The sequence below is a fragment of the Danio rerio genome, chromosome 8 (genome assembly GCF_049306965.1).
Source record: "Danio rerio strain Tuebingen ecotype United States chromosome 8, GRCz12tu, whole genome shotgun sequence".
Classification (NCBI taxonomy): domain Eukaryota; kingdom Metazoa; phylum Chordata; class Actinopteri; order Cypriniformes; family Danionidae; genus Danio; species Danio rerio.
In genome coordinates, this window is record NC_133183.1 from 55,824,619 (window position 1) to 55,847,966 (window position 23,348).

The 23,348-nt window shown below is 37.1% G+C and overlaps 1 protein-coding gene and 1 long non-coding RNA gene across 4 annotated transcripts in view; one reads left to right on the forward strand and one right to left on the reverse strand.

Moving 5' to 3' along the window:
- LOC141375927 (uncharacterized) overlaps positions 1-23,348 on the forward strand; it is a 101,854-nt gene that overhangs the window by 55,172 nt on the left and 23,334 nt on the right. For 2 of the 3 annotated variants that reach the window (XR_012384755.1, XR_012384753.1), the window contains exon 4: positions 7,620-10,161. The exons of the other annotated variant lie outside the window; for it this stretch is intronic. This is a non-coding gene — a long non-coding RNA (uncharacterized lncRNA). Of the gene's footprint in view, positions 1-7,619; positions 10,162-23,348 lie in introns of those variants that run through there. 3 annotated transcript variants of the gene reach the window in all.
- The window catches only part of mtor (mechanistic target of rapamycin kinase), a 244,731-nt gene that overhangs the window by 22,653 nt on the left and 198,730 nt on the right, over positions 1-23,348 (reverse strand). Inside the window, exons 43-47 of the mRNA NM_001077211.3 lie at positions 17,118-17,240; positions 13,968-14,150; positions 10,643-10,777; positions 7,646-7,820; positions 5,561-5,696 (exon numbers count right to left, since the gene is read on the reverse strand). Coding sequence (NP_001070679.3) covers positions 5,561-5,696; positions 7,646-7,820; positions 10,643-10,777; positions 13,968-14,150; positions 17,118-17,240 — 752 coding nt within the window. The remainder of the gene's footprint in view (positions 1-5,560; positions 5,697-7,645; positions 7,821-10,642; positions 10,778-13,967; positions 14,151-17,117; positions 17,241-23,348) is intronic.

Genomic DNA, 23,348 nt, shown 5'->3' on the forward strand with positions numbered 1-23,348 from the left:
AAGGAACTTGCTGTTCGTGCGGTTGTGAAGTGCTCCCACTTCCATGTTTGATAGCTCGAGAGTAGTTTTACCAATTTAAATGGAACTTTTTCATCTTCTTTTTGACAGCCAGACTTTTAAGTACTCATTTGGAAGTCAAAACTCTTAAAATGTATATCATCCTGTTATTTTTATTTTAGTTACAGTCTGGTTCATGCGTTTGACTTTAGTGAATACCAGCTGAAGAGCATTAAATACAGAAAATGGAGCTGAAAACTATAAAAATAGACACAAAACATTTGTGTGATGCCCCCTAAGTCCCTGATAATCCAAGACTTGGACAACAAATGCAGATATAAAATTCCAGACTTGCAATATCTGGAATAGACTTTTTAATTCTGGAATAGACTTGTGTAAACGCTGTGTAATACCAGCTAAGCTCAGTGGGTAGCACTGTTGCCTTACAGCAAGATGGTCCGCAGTTAAAGTAGCTGCTGAACAAGAAGGTCTGTCTATGTGTAGTTTGCTAGGTCACCATGTTAACATGGGTTTCCTCCTGGTTGCTTTTGTTTCCCCCTATTATCTAAAGACTTGCAGTTTAGCTGGATTGGATATGCTAATTGAATGTGTGAGTTGTGCTCCCAGTGCATGGTTGCATCATGATAGACATCTGGTGTAAAAGCTGTTCCACATAAATAACCTCACAATCCCTAATGTGAGCAGCTGAAAATGAGAGAAATTGTTATCACCTTTAAAGAAACACTTCACTTTTTTTTTTGGAAAAAGTCTCCAAGAGATGCACTTGAATCAATTTTGAATCCATTCAGCCAATTTTATGTTGGTCACTTTTAGCTTAGCTTAGCTCAGCATAGTGAAATAAATCGGATTTGACTATTAGCATTTTGTTTAAAAATAATTAGTTTTATAATTGGACTATTTAACCCTTGTGTGCTGTTTAGGATGTTTTCATCCACTCTGGGGTGGTTTTGCATCTTCATTTGGCCAAAACTTTCTCTGTGTTTCAGCAAATGAAATTATCTTTGGTGACAAATCTTATTTTGACACATATTTTGGGAAAATTTCAACAATACATTTTGGGCAAATTTATTACCCTTTCATTATGTTATTAGCTGTTCGTGTCCCCATTGGTTCGTTCACGTTACACTGACATATATAATCTTAACCAAAGTACACAGTCTGAGTCTATAGGAGCCATGATAATTAGTTAGTAATAAGTAGATAATTAGTCGTTCGTTCATCACATGACAGAATGATCAATTATTTTTACGGCTCTAAACGCATATGATTGGCCCGTGATGAACGAATGACTCAGACCCGATAGAGGACTCGAGAGGTGAACGAATCAATTCTTTTTCCGGCTCTAAACGCATATGATTGGCCCATGATGAACGAGTGACTCAGACCCGATAGAGGACTCGAGAGATGAACGGATCAATTATTTTTCCGGCTCTAAACGCATATGATTGGCTTCTGCCTTTCCGCGATGAACGTCTCAAAAGATTTGAAATGAACGATACCACCTGCACAAATGTGCGCACGCGCGGATGAACGAATCACTCCCTGAGAGGACTCGTAGTTCCCGAGTCATATCGAAGATATGTTCAAAATGAACGAATCGTTCATGAACAACCCATCACTAGCGGGAGCTTCATCATCACCACCCCCGCCGAGAGCAGCTTCACATCGACCAGTCCAACACAGATGTACTGCTGGATCTCATCTGTCCATTGTAGTTAAGAAATGACATTTAATACATCTTGTGCATTTTTATTTGACAGTTTTTATTCATATAAATCTATTGTTTGTTCTCAGGTGTATCATTTTGTGAGTGATATTTTGTTATTATTGCCTTTAATTATGTTACCGTGTTGTATGCTGTTTGTATTTGTTTACCAAATTGCCTAACGTTATCGCTATTTCCTATTGTTTAGGTCTTGTATTTTATATTTGTATGATGTCCATTGTAGTTTGTTAAATCTGATAATAAAATACATGAGTCTGTGCTTAATAGTGATTTATGTTTTCTTAAATTAAAAATATAGATTTATAATATTATTATAATATTTATTACAGAGCCGTGCTTTATATAATTAAATCAGTTTATTTTTAATATACAGTGAAACCGATAAATTCATGGTGAGGTAAGTGATGTTATAAAGTACACTGCTGTTCCAATTGAAGATGTACCCGACTTGTGATGTGTCCTCGCATCCTCGGTAGTTCGTTCTTCCAAGTCTGAATTTGGCAAGTCTGAACTTCCAAAGAAGCAAGTGCAAACTTTACGCACTAAGTATTGAGAAACAGCCCATGACTGCGACCGAAATTCCCTACTACTTAGTATGTTCTGCATTTGAATTTGAATTAACTACTCTACCTTTGGAAAAATATGTTCTATGTTCACCTTATTCTTTGCATACGAGCCGACGCATCCCTTGGAATCTTTTTGGGTTAAGACTTCCAGTCTCATTCATATCTATTGATTTTTAGATTTAGAAACAGCAGGTTATGCTGCTTGATGATGCAAACAGAGATTTTCTTAATATATGATTCTGCTTTGTTTGAATAATCATGAAAACACATGTTTGTAGAGCTAGTAGTTTGACCGTTTTTACAGTTTGACAGTCATTTCACCCATGGGGAGCTGAACCGGAAGTTCTAAAACAATCGCAAAAACAAGCGCACGTCCGCATTGAAGAATAAGCTCAATAGTATGAATGTGAGTAGAATGAATGGAACTCAGACATACATATTACATCTGCCGTTTTGTCATCATCACGTGACCTACGCGCATCAGTTGCATCACTTCACTCCCATTCATGAATTATCTCGCGGTGCTTCATGGGATAGTGTAGCGTGCATCGGACGTGCACTTCAGAATCTTGCCGGAAGTAATACGTCATCCAGGTACTTTTCGCCTACTGTTTTACGTCTACTACTCGGCTCGTATTCTGATTTTAGAGTACTATATAGTATGGAAATATGCGATTTCAGTCACAGCCCATAACCTAAATAGCCAAATTCATCACGTTTTAGGGTTTCCTTTAAACATTTACATTGTGTTTCATGCTATTTGCTATTTGTGTGTACGTGAATTTGATGCCTTTTTTAGTAACTGTATGTGTTTTCTTAAATTGCAGGTCGTTAAGCTCTCTCGAACATTGTAATAACTAGAAGATAAAATGCGCACATTCATTTATTCATTCATTCATTCATTCACATGTCGGCTTAGTCCCTGTATTAATCCGGGGTCGCCACAGTGGAATGAACCGCCAACTTATCCAGCAAGTTTTTACGCAGCGGATGGCCTTCCAGCCGCAACCCATCTCTGGGAAACATCCACACACATTAACACACACACTCATACACAAGGGACAATTTAGCCAACCCAATTCACCTGTACCGCATGTCTTTGGACTGTGGGGGAAACCGGAGCACCCGGAGGAAACCCACGCGAAGGCAGGGAGAACATGCAAACTCCACACAGAAACGCCAACCGAGCCGAGGTTCAAACCAGCGACCTTCTTGTTGTGAGGCGACAGCACTACCTACTGCGCCACTGCCTCGCCAAATGCGCACATACAAAGCGTAAATAAAGCCTTCAGTATAATAACCACAGTAATTGTCACTCACCACGAAGGGATTCGATTCGGCAAAAATGTCTGATAATCTAATAATTCATATCGTTTGCAAATATTTGAGAAATAAAGGGAAATTACAGCTGGCTCTGTGTTCCTTCTTGACTCGAATTGTTTACCTAGGTGCATTACCACGGTTTTTGTTCTAGTACTTTAATTCCTTGCTGAATAACCAATCAGAGCGATCCTCTGTTTATATATGTTTTACAAATTAAAATTTGTATTTAATATAATTGCAGACGTTACAGTAGGCTATTTCACATTATCATTGATCTGCAACTATAGTCAAATCCTGTTCGTAGAAAGGTTAGTTAATACCATTTATACAAAAACGGCCTATTTATGTGTATAAAGAGTCTGTTGTTTATACGATTTGTGAACAACTTGTATAGCTTTACTTTGACATTTCCTCCAGCGAGAATGACGTCGTCTGCAACTTTCTGTCGTAAACCACGTCCATCAAAAAGTATTGTTGGTATTATTTGGCAATGGAAACACAAGCCTGACAAAGGTGACCAGTACTATACTGCACTGAACTAAACAGTACCATTGAGACAATTAGGCCAAAGGCTGATTCGGATTCTAAATACTTAGGCCCCGTTTACACTAGTGCGTTTTAGTTTGAAAACGCATAAGTTTTGCTACGGTTACGCCATTCGTCCACACTACGCCGGAGTTCTCGAGCGCCGAAAACGGAGCGTTTCGAAAACGCTGGAGAGGCCGTTTTCATTCTGAAACGCTGCTGCTCCGTCTCAGTGTGGATGATGGAAAACGGAGACATCTGAAAACGGATGCGGGGCTGTAGACATTCGCCTCTCTGATTGGGGCTTTTCCTGAACATTAAGTAGCCTACACACAGTTCAGTCCTGCATTCTCTCCTTGTAAATTCAGACTTCGTAAGTTTGATCAAGGCTGCAGTCTCTTCTTCTCAGTTTGATATGGACAACAGACTATACCGAGGACACGGGTAAATCTTTAAAGGGAACAGTGTACTTTATAACTTCATTCACATCAGCTTGGCTATGTTGTTTCACTTTCTCAACAATAAAATGTAAACATGATTTAAGGAACTGCCTATTTTCATTTTAATATTAGCAACTTAGACAGCAGACATGTTGAGGCGTCGTGCTGCATGAGCGTCATCTTCACTGTGTGGATATTTATAACAAAACGGAGCCTATAACAACTGCCTCCTTTCAATTTCAGTGAAAATACGAAACATACCCTCTCTTTTGCTGAATATCAGTTTTAATAATGGATAATGGCCATTATAAAAGTATAACATACAATAAGTTTATACATTATAGGAAATAAAGGCAAGCGATCAGTCAATATAAAGAATAGGCTATGTGGTTACATTAATCATTAACCTATCTTTGCGCTCAGCCAAAACACGTTACCTGAGAACAAGTAATAGATTCCAGTGACCAAAGTCAGGAAATATGTCGTTAGATAAAGACAGCAAGATGAATGAAATATCCCGTTTAATAAATATAGTGAGATTAGATCCAGCGGGAGATGCTTGATGAGAGGTCCGACTAGCAGAGCCCATCTGGGTAGATGGGCTGCAGCGCTTGCCCGAGAGTGTCTGTGTGGTCACGTGATGTGCGTTTTCAGCGTTTTGGTGTGGACGGAGAGCAGTTCAGAAACGCTGGGTAAAACGTGTGGAGTGTGACGCAGATCGTTTTCATTCTAAAACGCCGTTTTAAAACTAAAACGCACTAGTGTAAACGGGGCCTCAATCGGCCTAACATTTATTTGACGAGAGGCAAAGTGTGGAACATACCAAACCAACAGCTGTCAGCTTTGTGTTTTTTTATGCAAGAGTATATTATTTCCATTTTTTGCCTGACATAATGTGTTGTAAAGAAATGAGAACGTCTGAAATTCTGCAATGCTCAGACACATGAACACAAGAGACTTGCCTCAGGTTCTTGCGCAGGGAGGCTGGGTCATTAGCCAGTAGAGTGTTCACCAAGCCAAAAAGCTGCATGACCCTCTCGTCCTGTCGTAAATCTTCATGACCCTTCAGCAGGAACATGAACTCATGGCCATTGCTGCCTGCAGGGTGCAGAAGAGAACAGAGAAAGCTTTGTCAAATCCTTTAAATCCTACTGCACTGTTCTACATGCATTCACCTTTACTGGCCAGACTACAGCATGTGTATAGGAAACAAAGACAGAATTACACTTTTGCACTCCACAACTCACAAACCCTTGTTTTATTTTTACACAAAAGAACAGAGATGTCTATATGTCATATTTAAATCATTTTTAATTTTGGTCACACTTTAGTTTAGGTCACAATTTATGCTATGTACTACTGGCTTATTACCTGCCTATTATTAAGATATTAAGTGTTATTTAGTAGTTATGAAGTACGATCTTATTTAACATCCCTAACCCTACCCAAAACCAAAACCTCACTTCTACCTTATTGACTATTATTAAACTAATTATATAATACTTTATTAAGCTATAAGTATTAGTTAATGGTTTTTAATAGTGTGAATTGTGACCTAAAGTGTTGCCATTATTTTTTTTATATAATATTGTTTTACATAAACATATTTTATATAATTTTTTAAATTATTATTACTTTTATACATTATTTAATAAAAAACATAATAATAATAATTGTTATGAATAATAATAATAATAATAAATCAATTGTTAAAATAAAAGATAATGAAATTATTATTATTAATTAAATTAATAAAAATTTAACGAAATAAATATATTTCCTTATTTCTCATCATTATTAAAAACTGCATTAATATAAATTTCATTATCAATATTTTAATAATTATTTTAATTAATATTTAATTAAATTTTTTATTTAATATTTAATTTAATAAAATACATACTTAAAAACATTCTTATCTCTTATCTTTATTAAAAACTGTATTATTATTATTATTATTATTAATAATAATAATTTTTATTTTATTTTTAAAATTTCTTAATCATTATTTCTCATCACTATTAAAACTGTAGTATTATTATTAATCGTATTTGTAATAATTTTTACATAATTTAATATTTTATAAAAATTATTAAATTTTTTATTTAATAAAAATACATATTCAAAAAACATATCCTTATATCTTTATTAAAAATTTATTATTATTATGGTTATTATTATTATTATAATTGTTATTGTCAATCATATTTTTTTGAAAAAACATATCCTTATATCATTATTAAAAACTGTATTATTATTACTATTATTAATCATATTTGTAATATTTTTATATAATGTAATATTTAATAAAAACATATTTAACATTTAATTTGATAAATAATACATATTTAAAAAAAACATATCCTTACCTTTTATCTTTATTAAAAACTATTATTATTATTATAAATTATTATTATTACTAAAATTATTTTTATTTTATATAATATTATTTTATATAATCCTAATCTCTCATCATTATTAACAACTGTATTATTATTAATCATAAGTGTAATAATTTTTTATATGTTTTATATAATTATTTTATATAATTTTATATTTAATTAAATTTTCTAAAAACATTTATTTCAAAATAAATAAAATACATATCCTGATCTGATATCATTATTTAAAAACTGTATTATTATTATTATTATTATTATTATTATTAATCAATCATAAAAATATTACAAAAATATAAAAAAATAAACAAATAAATTTCCTTTTTTCTCATCATTATTAAAGTGGCATTATTATTATTATTATTATTGTTATTATTATTATTATCAATCAATCAATCAATCAATCAATCAATCAATCAATCAATCAAATTTATTTCCCTTTTTACATTTTTGTATATAGACAAAATTCAAAATTCATAGTCCTTCACTCAACAGGCAGTTTAACAAAATACAGTATTAAAAAACATACACAATTACAGTTCTTAGAGCAAGCTATAAGCAAATATAAAGCTGTGTATTTTTTTGCTACATTTATTTCCCCTTTGTATTTCTGACCAATTAGCTGGCAAATGTGAACCGTGCTCTAACCCATGATGGTGAGTTTGCGTGGCCGCTGTTTGGAGGTGATGACCTGCAGCGAGGGAGCAATGGACTGGATGCGTATGATTGACTGATTGGGGTCATATGTTCCAGGCACAGCCAACTCCAAATCACGACACATCAGCAGTTTAGGTGAGACGTACTGAAGCTCTAGAGAAGTGAGCTGTGGACAAAGACCACATAAATAAACACATTTATATAGCGTTTTCAACAGGACCTGCGAGTAACCAATTACATGTAACGGCATTCAAAATAAAAGTAATTGTATTTTGTTATAATTACGGCAGTACACCCGAAAAGATTACCAAAGTGAATACTTCAAATTTGAATCTTATTTGATATTTAACTACCTTTTAAATAGGTGTTAATCAAATTACAGTTACATCCGAAAACTTATTTAGATTACTAAAGTTAATACTTACAAATTTTGATGTCATCTGATGTTATTTATTATTTAAGTAAACCGGGAGTTTAACCAAAAAGGCAACTGATTCTCAGTTTAAAAAGCAGTCTGTGCATGTAGCAGCTAGTAGTAACGTTCAATATCAGCACACAAAAATGGATGGATCAGAAAGCCATGCGGAATGCATTTATCTCATCAAAATACAACGTTTTTATTATTAATCTGAAAAAGGATGCGTCATCTCAGTACAGTGAATCTATACCTAGAGTATGTTCAATAAAACCTTCATTAGTATTGAATGATTCAACGATCAGCCTGAAAAAGCACAAGGAAGTTCTTGATCTCTTGAAAAATTTTCCCCAGTAACTCCTTCAGTTTTCTCACATTTATAATGTTGAACAGTTACATTATATATTTCTAAAAATTTAAGTAATAAATTATATTAACTGTTATTAAGTAGTTATAAAGCAGGATCCTTGTCTACATTCCTAATCCTAATGATAAATTAGGATTATTTCTAAAGCATAAATTAGCATGTTGTTAGCACAAATCTAGCTTGAAATTAGCATGATTCCAACAAATTAGCATTTCATTAGCATGAATCTAGCTGAATGCATAAATCTTTCTAGCATAAATTATCATGTTAGCATGTTTGTAACATGAATTAGCAAGTTGTTAGCATGGTTCTACCATAAATTACCATGTAACAAGCATGATTCTGGCATAAATTAACATGTTTCTAACACTGATTAGCATGTTGTTAACATAAATCCAACATGAAGAAGCATATTATTAGCATGTTTACAACATTAATTAGCATGTAACTAGCATGGATCAGCATGTTGTTAGCATGTTTCTTACATTGATTTGCATGATTTAGCATGTAACTAGCATGATTTTTGCATTTTGATAACATAAATTAGCATGACTAGCATGCTGCAAACATATTTGCAGCAACATCAGCATGTCAGTAGGATGTTAAAATTGATAGTTTGACCCAATTTTAAGTCAATGGGACTTTTTAGAAATTTCTGGGTCATTTTTTGAAAACTGTAAGTCGGATCAGTTGGAAAAGATATAGCAACCCAAGTCAGAGCAGTTTGAAGATCAGACAAAAGGTTAAAGGATAAAGCTTGAAAAGCTTACACCATAACAAGTTAAAGTGAGATATTAGAATGATGGCGTTCTCAAGTCACTATAATGTTGCGTTCACACCAAATGCGAAAGAAGCGCGAGTGATTTACAGGTTAAAAGATGCAAAAAGACATCCTGTGGCGCAATATGCGCTAATAAGGCGGTGCGAATAACGAGATTCACGTAAATGAAGCGGCACAAGTTGAGCGTTTCGCTCGAGTTCGAAAATCTGAACTTCAGCAGACATTCGCGACGCGTTAACGAACCAGGAGCTTGCTCTTGTAGGAGAGTGATTATGACGTAGCGCCTGTTGTTGATGTCCCGGGGGAAAATCCTTCTGCCAACACCTGACGACAGTTCATCAAACTGGGCTCGGCTCAGTCGGAAGCACCACTGAAAGCTTCCATCATCCAGGTTCAGACACAGCTCCAAACAAATCGACGCTTTTTTTTGCCTTCATAAAGCACATAAACACAGCTATTCTCAAAATAAAATCCATGTTAGCTATTTAGCACCCCACCCATAATGCGACAGTGTAGAAAACGTCCAGTTGTTTTGGCTACTTTTATTATGCTTTATGTGTTTTGAAGCTTGGAATGCAGCATGAAACAGCAAGGCGTCCCATTTGTTTGTGTAATGCAGTGTATGTGCGTTTGTTAATTGTTATACTTACCTTTGAAGGGTATAGCCCAAAAGGGGTGGGAGCTGGGGCTATATAAGCCAGAGCCCAACTCCAGAGCGATACTTCTTTACCAAGAGTTCTACTGCGGTGCCTCAAGTAAACCAAGTTTGTATATTGTGGACACCTGTTGTTATTTTATTAGATATATTTGGAGTATATGTATTTTTTCTAATTTACTTTCCTGTTTATAGTTTCTTTTGGATTTTTGTTAGTTTTTTGCACTTGTATATACCTTCACTGTGGATGGACTTTCTGGCACTGTAAATAAACACCAACTTGCATGACAGTCCTCAGTGAATGAGCCATCATTTTTGGTCCCTCATGAACTTGCATTTCTCCCCTGTAGACCAGCTGCTGGGCTCGTTTTTATCACATTTGTATTTCAAAGTATTCTAAGGTATTTAGATTAAGTTAGTAAACTGAGTAATGTAACCAAACACATTTATATTCAAGCATGTACGGTACATTTTAAAAGTAACCTTCCCAGTCCTGAAAACCACTATAGGTATGATCAAAAACAAGATGTTCACTTTAATAAAGTACTGTAGCAATTTTAACTAAACCAAACTAAAATGTGCCCATTTCAGTCCTCATTCTGAAATACCTCTTTCCATTCATGAAACAATTTGCTAGTGAGTTTTAACATGGTTCATATTTTTGGTTCTCAATCCACAATCCATCAACTTGTATGTCTGATTATATTGCTTCTGGCTGATTTAAGTAATCTATTCTGAGTTATAGAGAGTTAAAAATGCAGTTGTCAGACCTGTGGCAGCTGTTTGGAGATCCTGCGGAACACATGGTAGTACAGATCCCAGGCCTGCGTCAGGTCCTTGACGTTACCCGATCGCATGTACTTTCTACACCAGTCCTGCGCCTCCATCAGATCTCGGCCATAAGCCTGAAATCAAAGCCACAATTAGAAAAAGGAAAGTGATACAGGGCAGATCATTATCTACTCAACATTTATACACAGCAGTAACAAATACTATTAGTACACACCAGGCCCGGATTGGCTGATCGGGAGAACCGGGAGAGTTCCCGGTGGGCCGGTCCGTTTTTTGGCCGCGAGGGCCGGTGTCCCTAGCTGCTTGCACTCTCAGCAGTTGCATTTTATTAATTTATTTGTTTATTTGACCATAACCTCAATCTTTTTAATTAATATTTTGCCGCAGCTCTGCTCTTTTTATTTATTTTCTCGCAGCCCCGTGAGCTAAATGCAGCCTGCAGGTTAATGATGATCATCATTAACCTGAGGGCTGCACTCCATTCCACCCAAAACAGCGGCACCTTAGTGAATATTAATTATTATTAATGAATATAACACCTGCTTAATGAAAATCTGATGATTTACTACATTAATAAATCTTAACTTTTAATCTTAACATAACTTGATCAGAAATCTAAAATGGGGAGAAGGAGTAGGGTAAAAAAACACACGCTTTGCACGGCAGTGCTTAACAGCGCCATCGTGGTCTAGTGGTTAGCATGTTACGCATTGACACAGCCGACCCGAGTTCAAATCTCACCAGAATAAAATTATTATTTTTTTTTTCAGTGTTAAGACATAAAATACTGTTTGGGCTACTTATATAGGAATACATATTTTTCTGTGTGACGACTGTTACAAAGGACTGGATATCTATAAAGAATTAATGTTCTCAAATTTATGAAAAACATTAGAAGTTCTAAAGCAGCTGTGTGCTTGAAAAAGACGTGTTAGTGTCATTTGAAACTGAATTGGAAATGACGTTATTTTATTATTGTCAGTCGTTGACTGAGGTGGGCCGGTCTAAGGCTTGAAACTCCAGAGCTAAAAAGGAGTCCCACTCCCGCCCTGGTACACACATTGTGAAAACAAGGAACAAAACAAATCTCCCAACTTCACCTAAAACATTGTTTTCCAGCCTTGTTCAAGTAGAATGCACAGCATTGCACATTTTCAATACCTCCTTAATCACACACACATCTGAATGATCTCATAAGCTTGTTAGTAAAGAGTTCAAGACCTAAGAATGGTGTGTCAAATAGAGCCAGACACACACTGTGCAATTCTGTCCAAGAATTGCACATCTGAGACAATTTGGGAATCATTAAAGATTCTATAATCATAAAGTTTTATAATTCTAGGCTAGAATATGTAATCTTCAATGGGTGATTTTGTCTGGGACAAAGTTATTGGATAAGCATAATGGAAAGCAGTGGGCAGTCGGAAGTTGGCCTTGTAATCGAAAGGTTGCAGGTTTGATTCCCGGTTCCGGTAGGGGACTAATTTGGTGTATGAGTAACAATACCTGACAATACTTCACTTAAACAATGATGACTGTTTAACCATGAACCAATAGGAGTGCTAAAGGCTGATTTACATTCTATACACTCACTGGCCACTTTATTAGGCACAACTGTTTAACTGCTCGTTAATGCAGATTCCTATTCAGCCAATCACATGGCAGCAACTCAATACATTTAGGCATGTAGAAATGGTCAAGAAAATCTGCTGCAGTTCAAACTGAGCCTCAGAATGATGCTGAAAAAGCTGATTTAAGTGACTTTGAATGTGCCATAGCTGTTGGGGCCAGGCAGGCTGGTCTGAGCATTTCAGAATCTGCTGATCTACTGGAATTGTCACGCACAACCATCTCTACGGTTTACAAAGAATGATCTGAAAAAGAGAAAATATCCAGTGAGCGGCAATTCTGTGAGCGCAAATGCCTCGTTGATGCCAGAGGTCAGATGAGAATGGCCAGACTGGTTCCAGGCAACAGTAACTCAAATAACTACTCATTACAACAGAGGTATGCAGAAGAGCATCTCTTAAGGCACAACACGTCCAACCTTGAGGCGGATGGGCTAAAGCAGTAGACAATCCCATTGGGTGTCACATATAAAAAACAGGAAACTGAGGCTACAATTCGCACACGCTCACTAATAGGTAAAATAGAAGATTAAAAAACGTTGCCTGGTCTGATGAGTCTCGATATCTGCTGCAACATTCAGATGGTAGGGTCAGAATTTATCTCAACAACACGCAAGCATGGATCTATCCTGCCTTGAATCAACATTTCAGGCTGGTGGTGGTGGTGTAATGGTGTGGGGGATATTTCCTTGGCAAACGTTGGGCCCATTAGTACCAATTGAGCATCTTGTCAACGCCACAGCCTAGCTGAGTAGTTTTGCTCGCCATGTCCATGCCTTTATGATCACAGTGTACTGGCTACTTCCAGCAAGGTAACGCGCCTCGTCATAAACCATGAATCATCTCAGACTGGTTCCTTAAACATGACAAGGAGTTCACTGTACTCAAATGGCCTCCACAGTCCCCAGATCTCAATCTCAGAGCATCTTTGTAATGTGGTGGAACAGGAGATTCACATCATGGATGTGCAGCTGACAAATCTGCAGCAACTGCGTGATGCGATCATGTCAATATGGAGCAAAATCTCTGTGGAAAATTTCCGATACCTTGTTGAGTCTATGCCAAGAAGGATTAAGGCAGTTCTGAATGCAAAAGAAGGTCCAACCCGGTACTAGTAAGGAGTACCTAATAAAATGACCTTTGATAATTTGGCTTTAAAAATGAAGCGGTTTAGAGTGAGAGCTCATGGAATACAAACTTCAGGTGGGAATCTGCTTTCTAAAACTTGGGTATAAAACAAAAGTTCTCCAAGTCTTAATTCAAATGTGCAAAGATGAATTTTTAAAAATGTCAAAGATCCAAAAATATTTGTTATAACAAAAGCCAATCTTTTGTTATTATTGTTTTTGCATTTAAAAAGACACCAAAAATAATGGATAAAGTGTAATCCTAATGTATTATGAACTAACGTGAAAAGTTACTATTGGAAACATCCTTATTCCTACTGTAATAATGATTACGCCTTCCATCTACTGTATATAAGATCAACACTGTAAAATGAACTATTACCTGATATACAAACAGAATATACACAATAAATCATGTGGTGAAGTGATTTTACTGGACTCAAAATACTCCTTAACAGTGGTGATTTAACTGTAACATGACATTATTAGCTTATAAAAGTCTCTTACATACGGAATTCGACTTTACAGTGAGTTATGAGCGTTTTTACCTGATTAAATGATGTTTCTTTTAGGGTTTGTGGTCCTCTCTCCATCATGGCATGGAGGGGCTCCAGAACGGCAAACATTCCCTTGACGTTCCTCTCTCCAAAATATAGACGTGACGCTTCCTCCAGCCCCTCGTGCCACATTTCATGCCAGAGAATAGCGACCCTGATAAGCTCCTCGCTCACCTAAACATGGGTAGAAACAGTGCTCATGTGGGGATTTGGATTTTTGGCAGATGTTTCGGATTGTGTTTTTATCCTTGGCTAAGCTTAAAAATAGCAATTACCAAAGCTGCTACCATACCCACCATCATGGCTGCCAAGTCCTCGAGTTGGATTACTTTTAACTACTTGGGTTGTTTTTTGTTCCGTGGCTTAAATTATTATTTGTATTTTTGTGGTTGTATTGGGGTGACGCGGTGGTCCAGTAGGTAGTGCTCTCGCCTCACAGCAAGAAGGCTGCTGGTTCGAGCCTCGGCTGGGTCAGTTGGCGTTTCTGTGTGGAGTTTGCAAGTTCTCCCTGCGTTCCCGTGGGTTTCCTCTGAGTGCTTCGGTCCCCCCCCCCCTTCCCCAAGTCCAAAGACATGCAGTACAGGTAAATTGGGTAGGCTTAATTGTCCGTAGTGTATGGGTGTGAATGAGTGTGTATGGATGTTTCCCAGAGATGGATTGCAGCTGGAAGGGCATCTGCTGCATTAAACGTGCTGGATAAGTCGGTGGTTCATTCCGCTGTAGCGACCCCAGATTAATAAAGGGTCTAAGCCAAAAATGAATGAATGAATGAATGAATGGTTTCATTGAAATGTATTACTCTACCAAATGTATACTAAAAAAATGTGGACGATGAAAGGAAGTGGGTGGCTGTTTTCATTTCCATGGTAACAGCTTGGCAGGGCTCTCCAGGATTGTTGCTAAATAAAATTAACTGCAGAAGTAGAACAAAGTCTGTCGATTTACAATGGAATTAATAACTTAAGTTGGAGGTCTGCGCTGAACTAATTTTTTAGCTCCTGCAAGGTTTTATTCCGCACCCGACCGCTCCCATTGTATATTCAGCCTTTGTTCACCTGCTACCCGCTTAGAATAATATTCTACCCAACCCAATCTCTCCCACCAAATTTAGATCTTGTTTCCAAAATCTCACGATTAAATGGAGTTTACCAAAAGAGAGCGGTAACAGATAAAAGTGTAGGTTGTGAAAGGATTGTAGGCTAAATGCCAGTTTTGTTTGCCCCTTTGTGATAAGACATTAGTGTCGCCTTAAACCTGAGGTTCACAGTCTTCAGACTGCTAGAGGGGTAAAAACTCGAGGTATTATCACATCACTCAAAGGATCATTTTTGGTAATACTATATTTTTATGGTTCATTTGAGTGTTAGTAGACTGTATAATATCTGCTGATACTGCTCTTCAACAGACATTTAAATGATTATAAGAAACTTTGCAAGTACATGTCAACTTACACTAACCTTAACCCCAACCTAACAGTCTACTTACAATCTAATGAGAATTAGTTGCAATGTAACTTAAATTCACCAAACGGATCATCAAAATAAAGTGTGCCCTCATTTTTTCCATTTGCATCTACGACGCATAAAAAAGACTCCCATACATCAGACTTGCCTGATGTGGGTTTCTGAATAGTAAACTGACAGTTTTCTAATATAAGCTGCAGGGCAGCGCATCTTCACTTTGCTCTGCCATACTGGTGAAGCCCTCTCTGAGGACCGTTATGAAGATGCTGCACGCACAGACTGTGCGGAAAAAAGCATGTGCAGAAAGCACTGGTTATAAAGCACTGGTCATGCGTTCAGCATGTTTAACAGTCATGAGCAGTGGCTGTTCAATAAAAACGAGGAAATCACAGAAATGCTGTTCCGAAATAACGTCAGGACTTGGGAGCGCTTTATTGTTAGACCACCTGCTCCCGTTCAAATTACATCAAAGTTACCAACCGCTACCTCGTTTTAATCAGAAATTTATTCCCGCGCCGCAACAAATTTGTTTGATTTTTTATTTTAGATTTTGAAAACATTTAATTTAAAATCTATTTCTCAAGTTTGCGGTTTACATAAAATCTAAATTTACTCTTCTTATTTTTATTTGTAAATATTAATGCTTGTTATAAACAATGTATCTGTGCACTTTGTTATTTTGTAAAAATGAATTTGCCCTCAGAATATGTAATCACATCTGCCTCCTCCAAACGACATTTCTTCACTTTTGGTCACATGGAATGTCCTTAGGGCGGGGCTATCACGGCGTGTCTCGTTTTTGCTCTGCCTTCATCCATTGGTCAATCTTCCTTCATTTTGTTAGCAACACCCAACTTCCAATGATCCAATTGGTTCTCATAGGATGAAATTGTGGACCGCCCTACATTTCTTTCTAATTTCAGGACCCTTACAGGTAAATGTGGGGAAAAAAACAAGCTTAACTTTCGTTTCATGGCAGAATTTTCCTTTAAGGGGATGTATTTACCTTACTTTAAGGTGAGATGATTTTTATGATAACAGAATCTTTATGATTACTAATATACAGTTATTTTTTAAAGAACAAACCATGTATAAAGCCTACATTGCTGTAAAAATTTATTTTACAAATGGGCAGTGGCAAATTTTGAGTTTTGATATTATCGGGATAGTTTTGATTGGCCATTAGCAAGTCTTGGCCTTGTTTTCACTGTCCGTTGGGCTGGTTTTGTTGACAAAACCTGGCAACCCTTCCTTTCATATCAAACAAGCTTTTAATTATTTTATACTGTAAGTCTCATTCTCAGGATTTTCTCAGAGAAACTCACTAGCTGAATTAATAAAACCAAGATCAATTGGTTTTTTTAATCATTTAAAATTAATAATAAAAAATACATAAATAATACCGTATTTCCAATGATGAACATGGTATATTTCAATTCCTATTAGTAACAGAGCAGAAACTACAATTTTATGATGGCTCGAGGCTTGATTTGACATGCGAGCTTTAACATTATTTATATGATTTGAGGAAATGTCAATTCATTCTTTATATTTTGTCTGAGAGCAAAATCTAGCAGAAAAGAGGAAGCAAAATAGCTTCCAAGACTGTAAATATTGCCATTGTGTACCTAATAAAACATTTACTTCATAGACAGCCAAACGTAGTGTGTTTTCATACCATAATAGCTTGCTGGACCAGCGTGTTGCAGTGCTCACACATGTTCTTCAAGATCTTGTTGGCTGCGTTGTGACGGGCAGTGGTTGTGGATTTGGAGGCCACGGTGAGAGGATAAATCAAAGCCTTAAACAGATCAAACAGAAATCATGAATATCACCCTTCTGCAAACAAAAACACAAGATTATGCTTTAGGCACACCAGCAGTACAATTTTAATGTGATTTTAGATAATGATTTGCCTTTTGTTACCTTGGCTTTATTTTCCGTCTAGTTTACATGCATTCTACTTTTAAATACACAATATAAAATACAGTTTATTGTTATTAAATACAAGAGAAGTAATAAAAAATATATTACATTTAGACCCCCGGTGACCTTTGGACCAAACTAGTATAAATCAAAAGATATAGCTTACCTCAGTAAGTATAAATATATGCTTTACTTTTTTCCGTGATTGATGCAGCATCATATTTTGGCAATAAGATCAAAGCTTCAGAAATATGCCAACATAGCAAAAGGCTTTTGATCTTCATGCCAACAGAGAAACCTAGTTTGCTCCTAAGTTGTGTGAAGAAATCTAAGCTAAATTATAATTTCGACAAAAGGAGCTGAAAGGGAGATGCATTTTGTGGTTTTATTGTAATGAAAATGTAACCCCCGCTAGTCCTACACCATCCAACCTGCTCCGAGCTGGGATCGAACTGCGAGTCTCTGCATGGGAGTCAGCTGCTCGAACAAGGAGGCTAAAGATCATAGCCTCTAGCGTCTGTCACTAGAGGTTCAGAAGAGTGAGGTTTGCACAGCACTTCACTCTTTTACATTCACGCTCCCTAAACCTCACTCCCATCCGGGTCATGGCACCAATGTAACCCCACCGGTCCTATACCACCCAACCCGCTCCGAGCTGGGAACGAACCAACGACTCTCCGCATGGGAATCGGTTGCTCTGACAAGGAGGCTTAGACCTTTAGTGTCTGTCACTAGAACACATTTTCAGGTTCAGAGGAGTGAGGTTTACCTGCACAGCACTTCACTAGCTGGCCTCTGTTACATTCACCCCCATCCGGGTCATGGCACCAATGTAACCCTGCCGGTCCTACAGCAACCAACCCACTCCGAGCTGGGATCGAACCAGCGACTCTTCAAATGGGAGTTAGTAGCTCTAAAGGCTGGTTTATCCTTCTGTGACGAGGGATCGCTGTGACCCACACCGCCAGCCTTGCACGTAGTCATGCATTTATACTTCTGCATGCTGTTTGTGTTGCTCTGCATATCCGAAACACTAGCTGGCAGGAGGTTTCTATGTTCTTCTGTGTCGAGTTTTTTTGTGGCTGTTTTGTTTTTTCTGAACGCTACCTTAATGTACAAGTAGCTAAAACTCGCTCATGCAGAGGCTGTAACTGGTGGATGTGCAATAATTTTAATCATAAGTTAAACACAAAACAAAAGTTTTCAACTGGAGCTCCTTCACAGGACACTTGTAAACACTCGCTCTGTCAGGTTCGCAGCTCTCAGCACCGCCCACACTCGTCACTGCTACCAAGTAGCTAAGCTGTTGTTGTCTCATGGAAGGGATGCATCAATAGAACTGCCATTTTAGTACAGAGTAGTGCTTCTTTGAAATGAATGTGGGACCAAGGTGCAGTGGAGGACTGGCCATCCAGTGCCCGAAATATATACACATATATACATATAACTATCATATAGAGTTTTCCCGCTGGTCAGTATGCAAATATTTTTTTAAATTAAAGTATTAAAAAAGTATTTTTTAAATTAAAAGTATTGCTAACAAAGATCAAGTGTTTGTGTGCATGGAAATCTATTATCCTCCCTCCTTGTTAAATTTAATCTAATCCGCGTCCTGAAACACATCCCCTCTCCTGCCTTCACTTCTCATTCTAATGGAGCGAGCAATTTGTTTCTAAATGAATCTCCGTTATGAACGACTCGTTCACTTAGCCGCCAATAATACAAGTTTCTAGCATCAGCGTCTTGTGGTCATATTACATTTAAATTGCTAGCTCTTTTTATTCAACAAAACTAGCATAAGCCCAGTATTCAGTGGGAGTTGCTGCTACTTTGCCTTATGATTAGTGCAGTAAGTGACTGTATTATCATCAATATCGCGCGAAATGTTCATAACATACAAAATAGTACAAAACAAATTCTTACCTATAAAATGTTCTGCCTTTGTGCTTTGTTTATTTGTTTGCTCCTTACTACACCCCTACACAGGGCTAAAGTCCAGCATCTTCACATTGGCTTTAAGTCTTGACTACTGCGGTTGAATGACATTTGTGTTGGTAGCACTCTACCAATATGGCGGTGGTATTGACGCATGCTCAAGGTCTGCATGCGATATCTAGTGTATATATTTATGTACTAAGTCGACCAATCACATAGCTTGCATTATGTGTCGTTGCAAGGTAAAGTAAATTTTTTTTAGAAGTGCGCGTCAACCATGGCAAGGGCTATGCGACCGTGTGAAGGCTGTGCCGGATCATACATGTGCGCTTAAAGTAGAGGTATAAATCAGCCTTAACAAGGAGGCTAACCTCCTAACCTCTGTTACAAAAACACATGTAGGAATTAATTTCACCCTCTGCATAAACATGAGTTTTCGAAGTTTATTGGCATCCTTTCACTCTAGAAAAATCACAGTAAGAGCTGAGTGATATGACACAGTGCATAAATGTCAAATAAACACTTATATTTAGCAGGATTTTATGCCTCATTATAAACAAACGTAGCAAATTCCACAATATACAGCTCTAAGTGACAAGGTATATTTAAACAGACCTCATGCTAAATAAATTTATGATTATCTTTCCAGAATTTTCTGATGACAAGCCATGATGAGATGAGATACTTCATGCCTGGTTGCATTACCTCAGAGCTCTAAAATGTCTGTCTTATTTTCAAAATAAGAGTCCCAACACAGTAAATATAATACCAGCTTAGATAAACTTAAAAACAACGGAAAAATGATCATTGCTGTTATCCTATTAGGAAAGGTGTGCTTATTAATGTTCCCATGTAGATCTTCAGAGTCTGTGTTTTGCTCCGATTGGCCTTTTTTTTTACACTTATTGGACTTTTACACTTATGGAGTTTACATGGGAATGAGTAAACCATGGTGTTTGAGGCTCACTATGCTGTATGCTTGGGTATATGCATATTTTCATTCTATTGCATCTTTAACAGCTAAATCATTTGCTAATATTATTATAGAAAATTGTCTTTCTCATCTTCTCAAATTCTGGAACTCAAGACGTTTTTATCTGCAGCTAATAACAGATAATAATCTAGAGTCCTCAACGCATTTCTCTTGAAATTATCTTGCGCTTTATCTCAAAATGACCTCTACTAGTACTCTCACACACCATCAACACATCTCTTCTCACAGAGGTTTTTCCCACAACACTCTATTCTGGGTAACCCCAGTGCTTAAAAACACAACACTAATCAGTAAGTAACAAACAGTGCCTCTGTCCTCTCTTTTCATTTAGATTGTAAACACTTTAAACCGATATCGCCTTTCAAAAAATAAGCAGTTTTACAGAAAACAGTCGAGACTTAAAAGTGGACACTCATCTGAGACTCATTATAGAAGATTGCAGATTGTGAAAACTGACTCCAAGTCAATGATTCTCAATTTACAACAAACATCAGACCCATTGTCCAACTTCCTATCACTAGAAATCGCAGATACTCTACTTAGTACTTGGTTCCCTTAAGAGGGAGGTATCTAAAGCATATCAACTAGCCATGGGGGTAGTAAACCTTAGAGATCAGTTCATTATCTCTTTTCACACCCTCCCTGAGACCTGATATGTATGTACATAATTCTCCGACCACTGCCGATGACACACAGGTTTACTTTTCATTTGAACCAGACAATCCTGTGGGGGTCACGCCGGATCTGCCTGGTGGACATCTTAGCATGGATGAAAGGACATCTAGCGAACACTGAACATTTTGTCTTCTCAGCCACTCAAACAGACTACATAGTTTGAAAATCCAGCTTGAACCATTAACTTTAATTCCAACCAGGCCAGCCAGAAATCTTGGAGTAACCACCGATGACCTGCAGACCTTCGTGGGGGACCTATTATGCAAATTTCAGTTTTACATCTTGCTTGAACCAAGGTTATTATAGTCTTGCATTTTTAAATTAATTTTTATGTCAATACTTTTTCTAAATTTACTATTAAGTTCCTGTTTCATTAGTTTCATTAATGCTGAGTTAAAGTAAGTTTTTATTTTGTGAGCACATTTCTATTTAGTTCTTTTGTTTATTTGCAGTAAACAACACAATGCATAAATGTACACTCACCGCCCACTTTATTAGGTACACCTGTCCAACTGCTCGTTAATGCAAATTTCTAATCAGCCAATCACATGGCAGCAACTCATTGCATTTAGGCATGTAGAAATGGGCTGTGTCCGAAACCACATACGTCCATACTATATAGTACGCTAAAATCATTATGTGAGCCGAGTAGTATGTCCGAATTCAGAGAATTCGAAAATCAGTATGCGAGAAGTACCCGGATTACTTACTACTTCCGGCGAGATTCTGGAGTGCGCATCCCACGCACGCTGCGCTTTCCCATAATGCCCCGCGAGAGAATTCATGAATAGAAGTGACGCGACGCAACTGACACAGGTAGGTCACGTCACCATGAAAAAATGGCGGATGTAGTACATCTGAATTCCATTCATACTTTTCACATTCATACTGTATAGAACGTGATTTTCTAACAGCTGAGTAGTTCGTTTGAATTCAAATGCAGTACCTACTGAGTAGTAGGCGGTTTTGAACGCAGCCATGGTCAAGACAATCTGCTGCAGTTCAAACCGAGCATCAGAATGGGGAAGAAAGGTGATTTAAGTGACTTTGAATGTGGCATGGTTGTTGATGCCTGATGGGCTTGTCTGAGTAATTCAGAAACTGCTGATCTACTGGAATTTTCATGCACAATCATCTCTAGGGTTTACAGAGAATGGTCCAAAAAAGATATACTATCTAGTGTGCGGCAGCTCTGTGGTTTGCAAATGCCTTGTTGATGCCAGAGGTCAGAGGAGAATGACCAGACTGGTTGGAGCTGATAGAAAGGTAACAGTAACTCAAATTACCATTCGTTACACCCGAGGTATGCAGAAGAGCATCTCTGAACACACAACACATCCAACCTTGAGGCAAATAGGCTACAGCAGCAAAAGACCACACTGGGTGCTACTTCTGTCAGCTAAGAACAGGAAACTGAGGCAAAAATTTGCACAGGCTGAAATGGCCTCCACAGTCAACAGATCCTTTTGGGACGTGGTGGAACAGGAGATTAGCATCATTGATTTGCAGCTGACAAATCTGCAGCAACTGCGTAATGCTATCATGTTGATATGGACAAAAATCTCTGAGGAATATTTCCAGTACCTTGTTGAATCTATGCCACAAAGGATTAAGGCAGTTCTGAAAGGAAAAAAAGGGGGTCCAACCCGGTACTAGTAAGGTGTATGTAATAAAGAGGTCAGTGAGTGTAAATGAAACACTTATGGTTAGAATTTTTCCATAATTTTCTGACGACAAGCTGTGACAAGATGGGATATTCCATGCCTGGTTGCATTACCTGGGAGCTCTATAACGACGGTTTAGTTTTCAAAATAAAAGTCCCAAACATACTATAATATAAGCTTAGATAAATTAAAAGTAACAGGAATATGCCATTTTAAATAGTTTTTATTTCAATACCATTTCTAAATTTACTATAAATGTGCTGTTTAGTTTAGTTAGTTACTTTAATATTTAGTTCATTACAATTTAGTTTTTATTTCATGAGCACAGTTCAATTTAGTTATTATATTTTTAATTTCAGATTCATTTTTAAGAATTCTAGCTAAATTGTCCGGAACAAAGTGTAATATTTGCACAGCTTACAAATACAATTTGAATACAATCTGAACAGATACTGAACCTAAAACTAAGCAAAAGCAAGTAAATGAATAAAAATAAAATAAATGCGCTAAACAGTATCTGTTATTAGCACCATTGGAAACTGATCAATTGGAATTAAGTAAACAGAACTGTTTGGACTGTGGAAAAGTGGCTCGTGTATCAACTAGGAAGCACTTCGACAGACCCAAAAGCTGTAAAAAAAAAAATAATAATAATAAATTTATAAACTAAGTGAGATGACTTAAAAGTGATAGCCTTTAACATGGAGATGAAGTC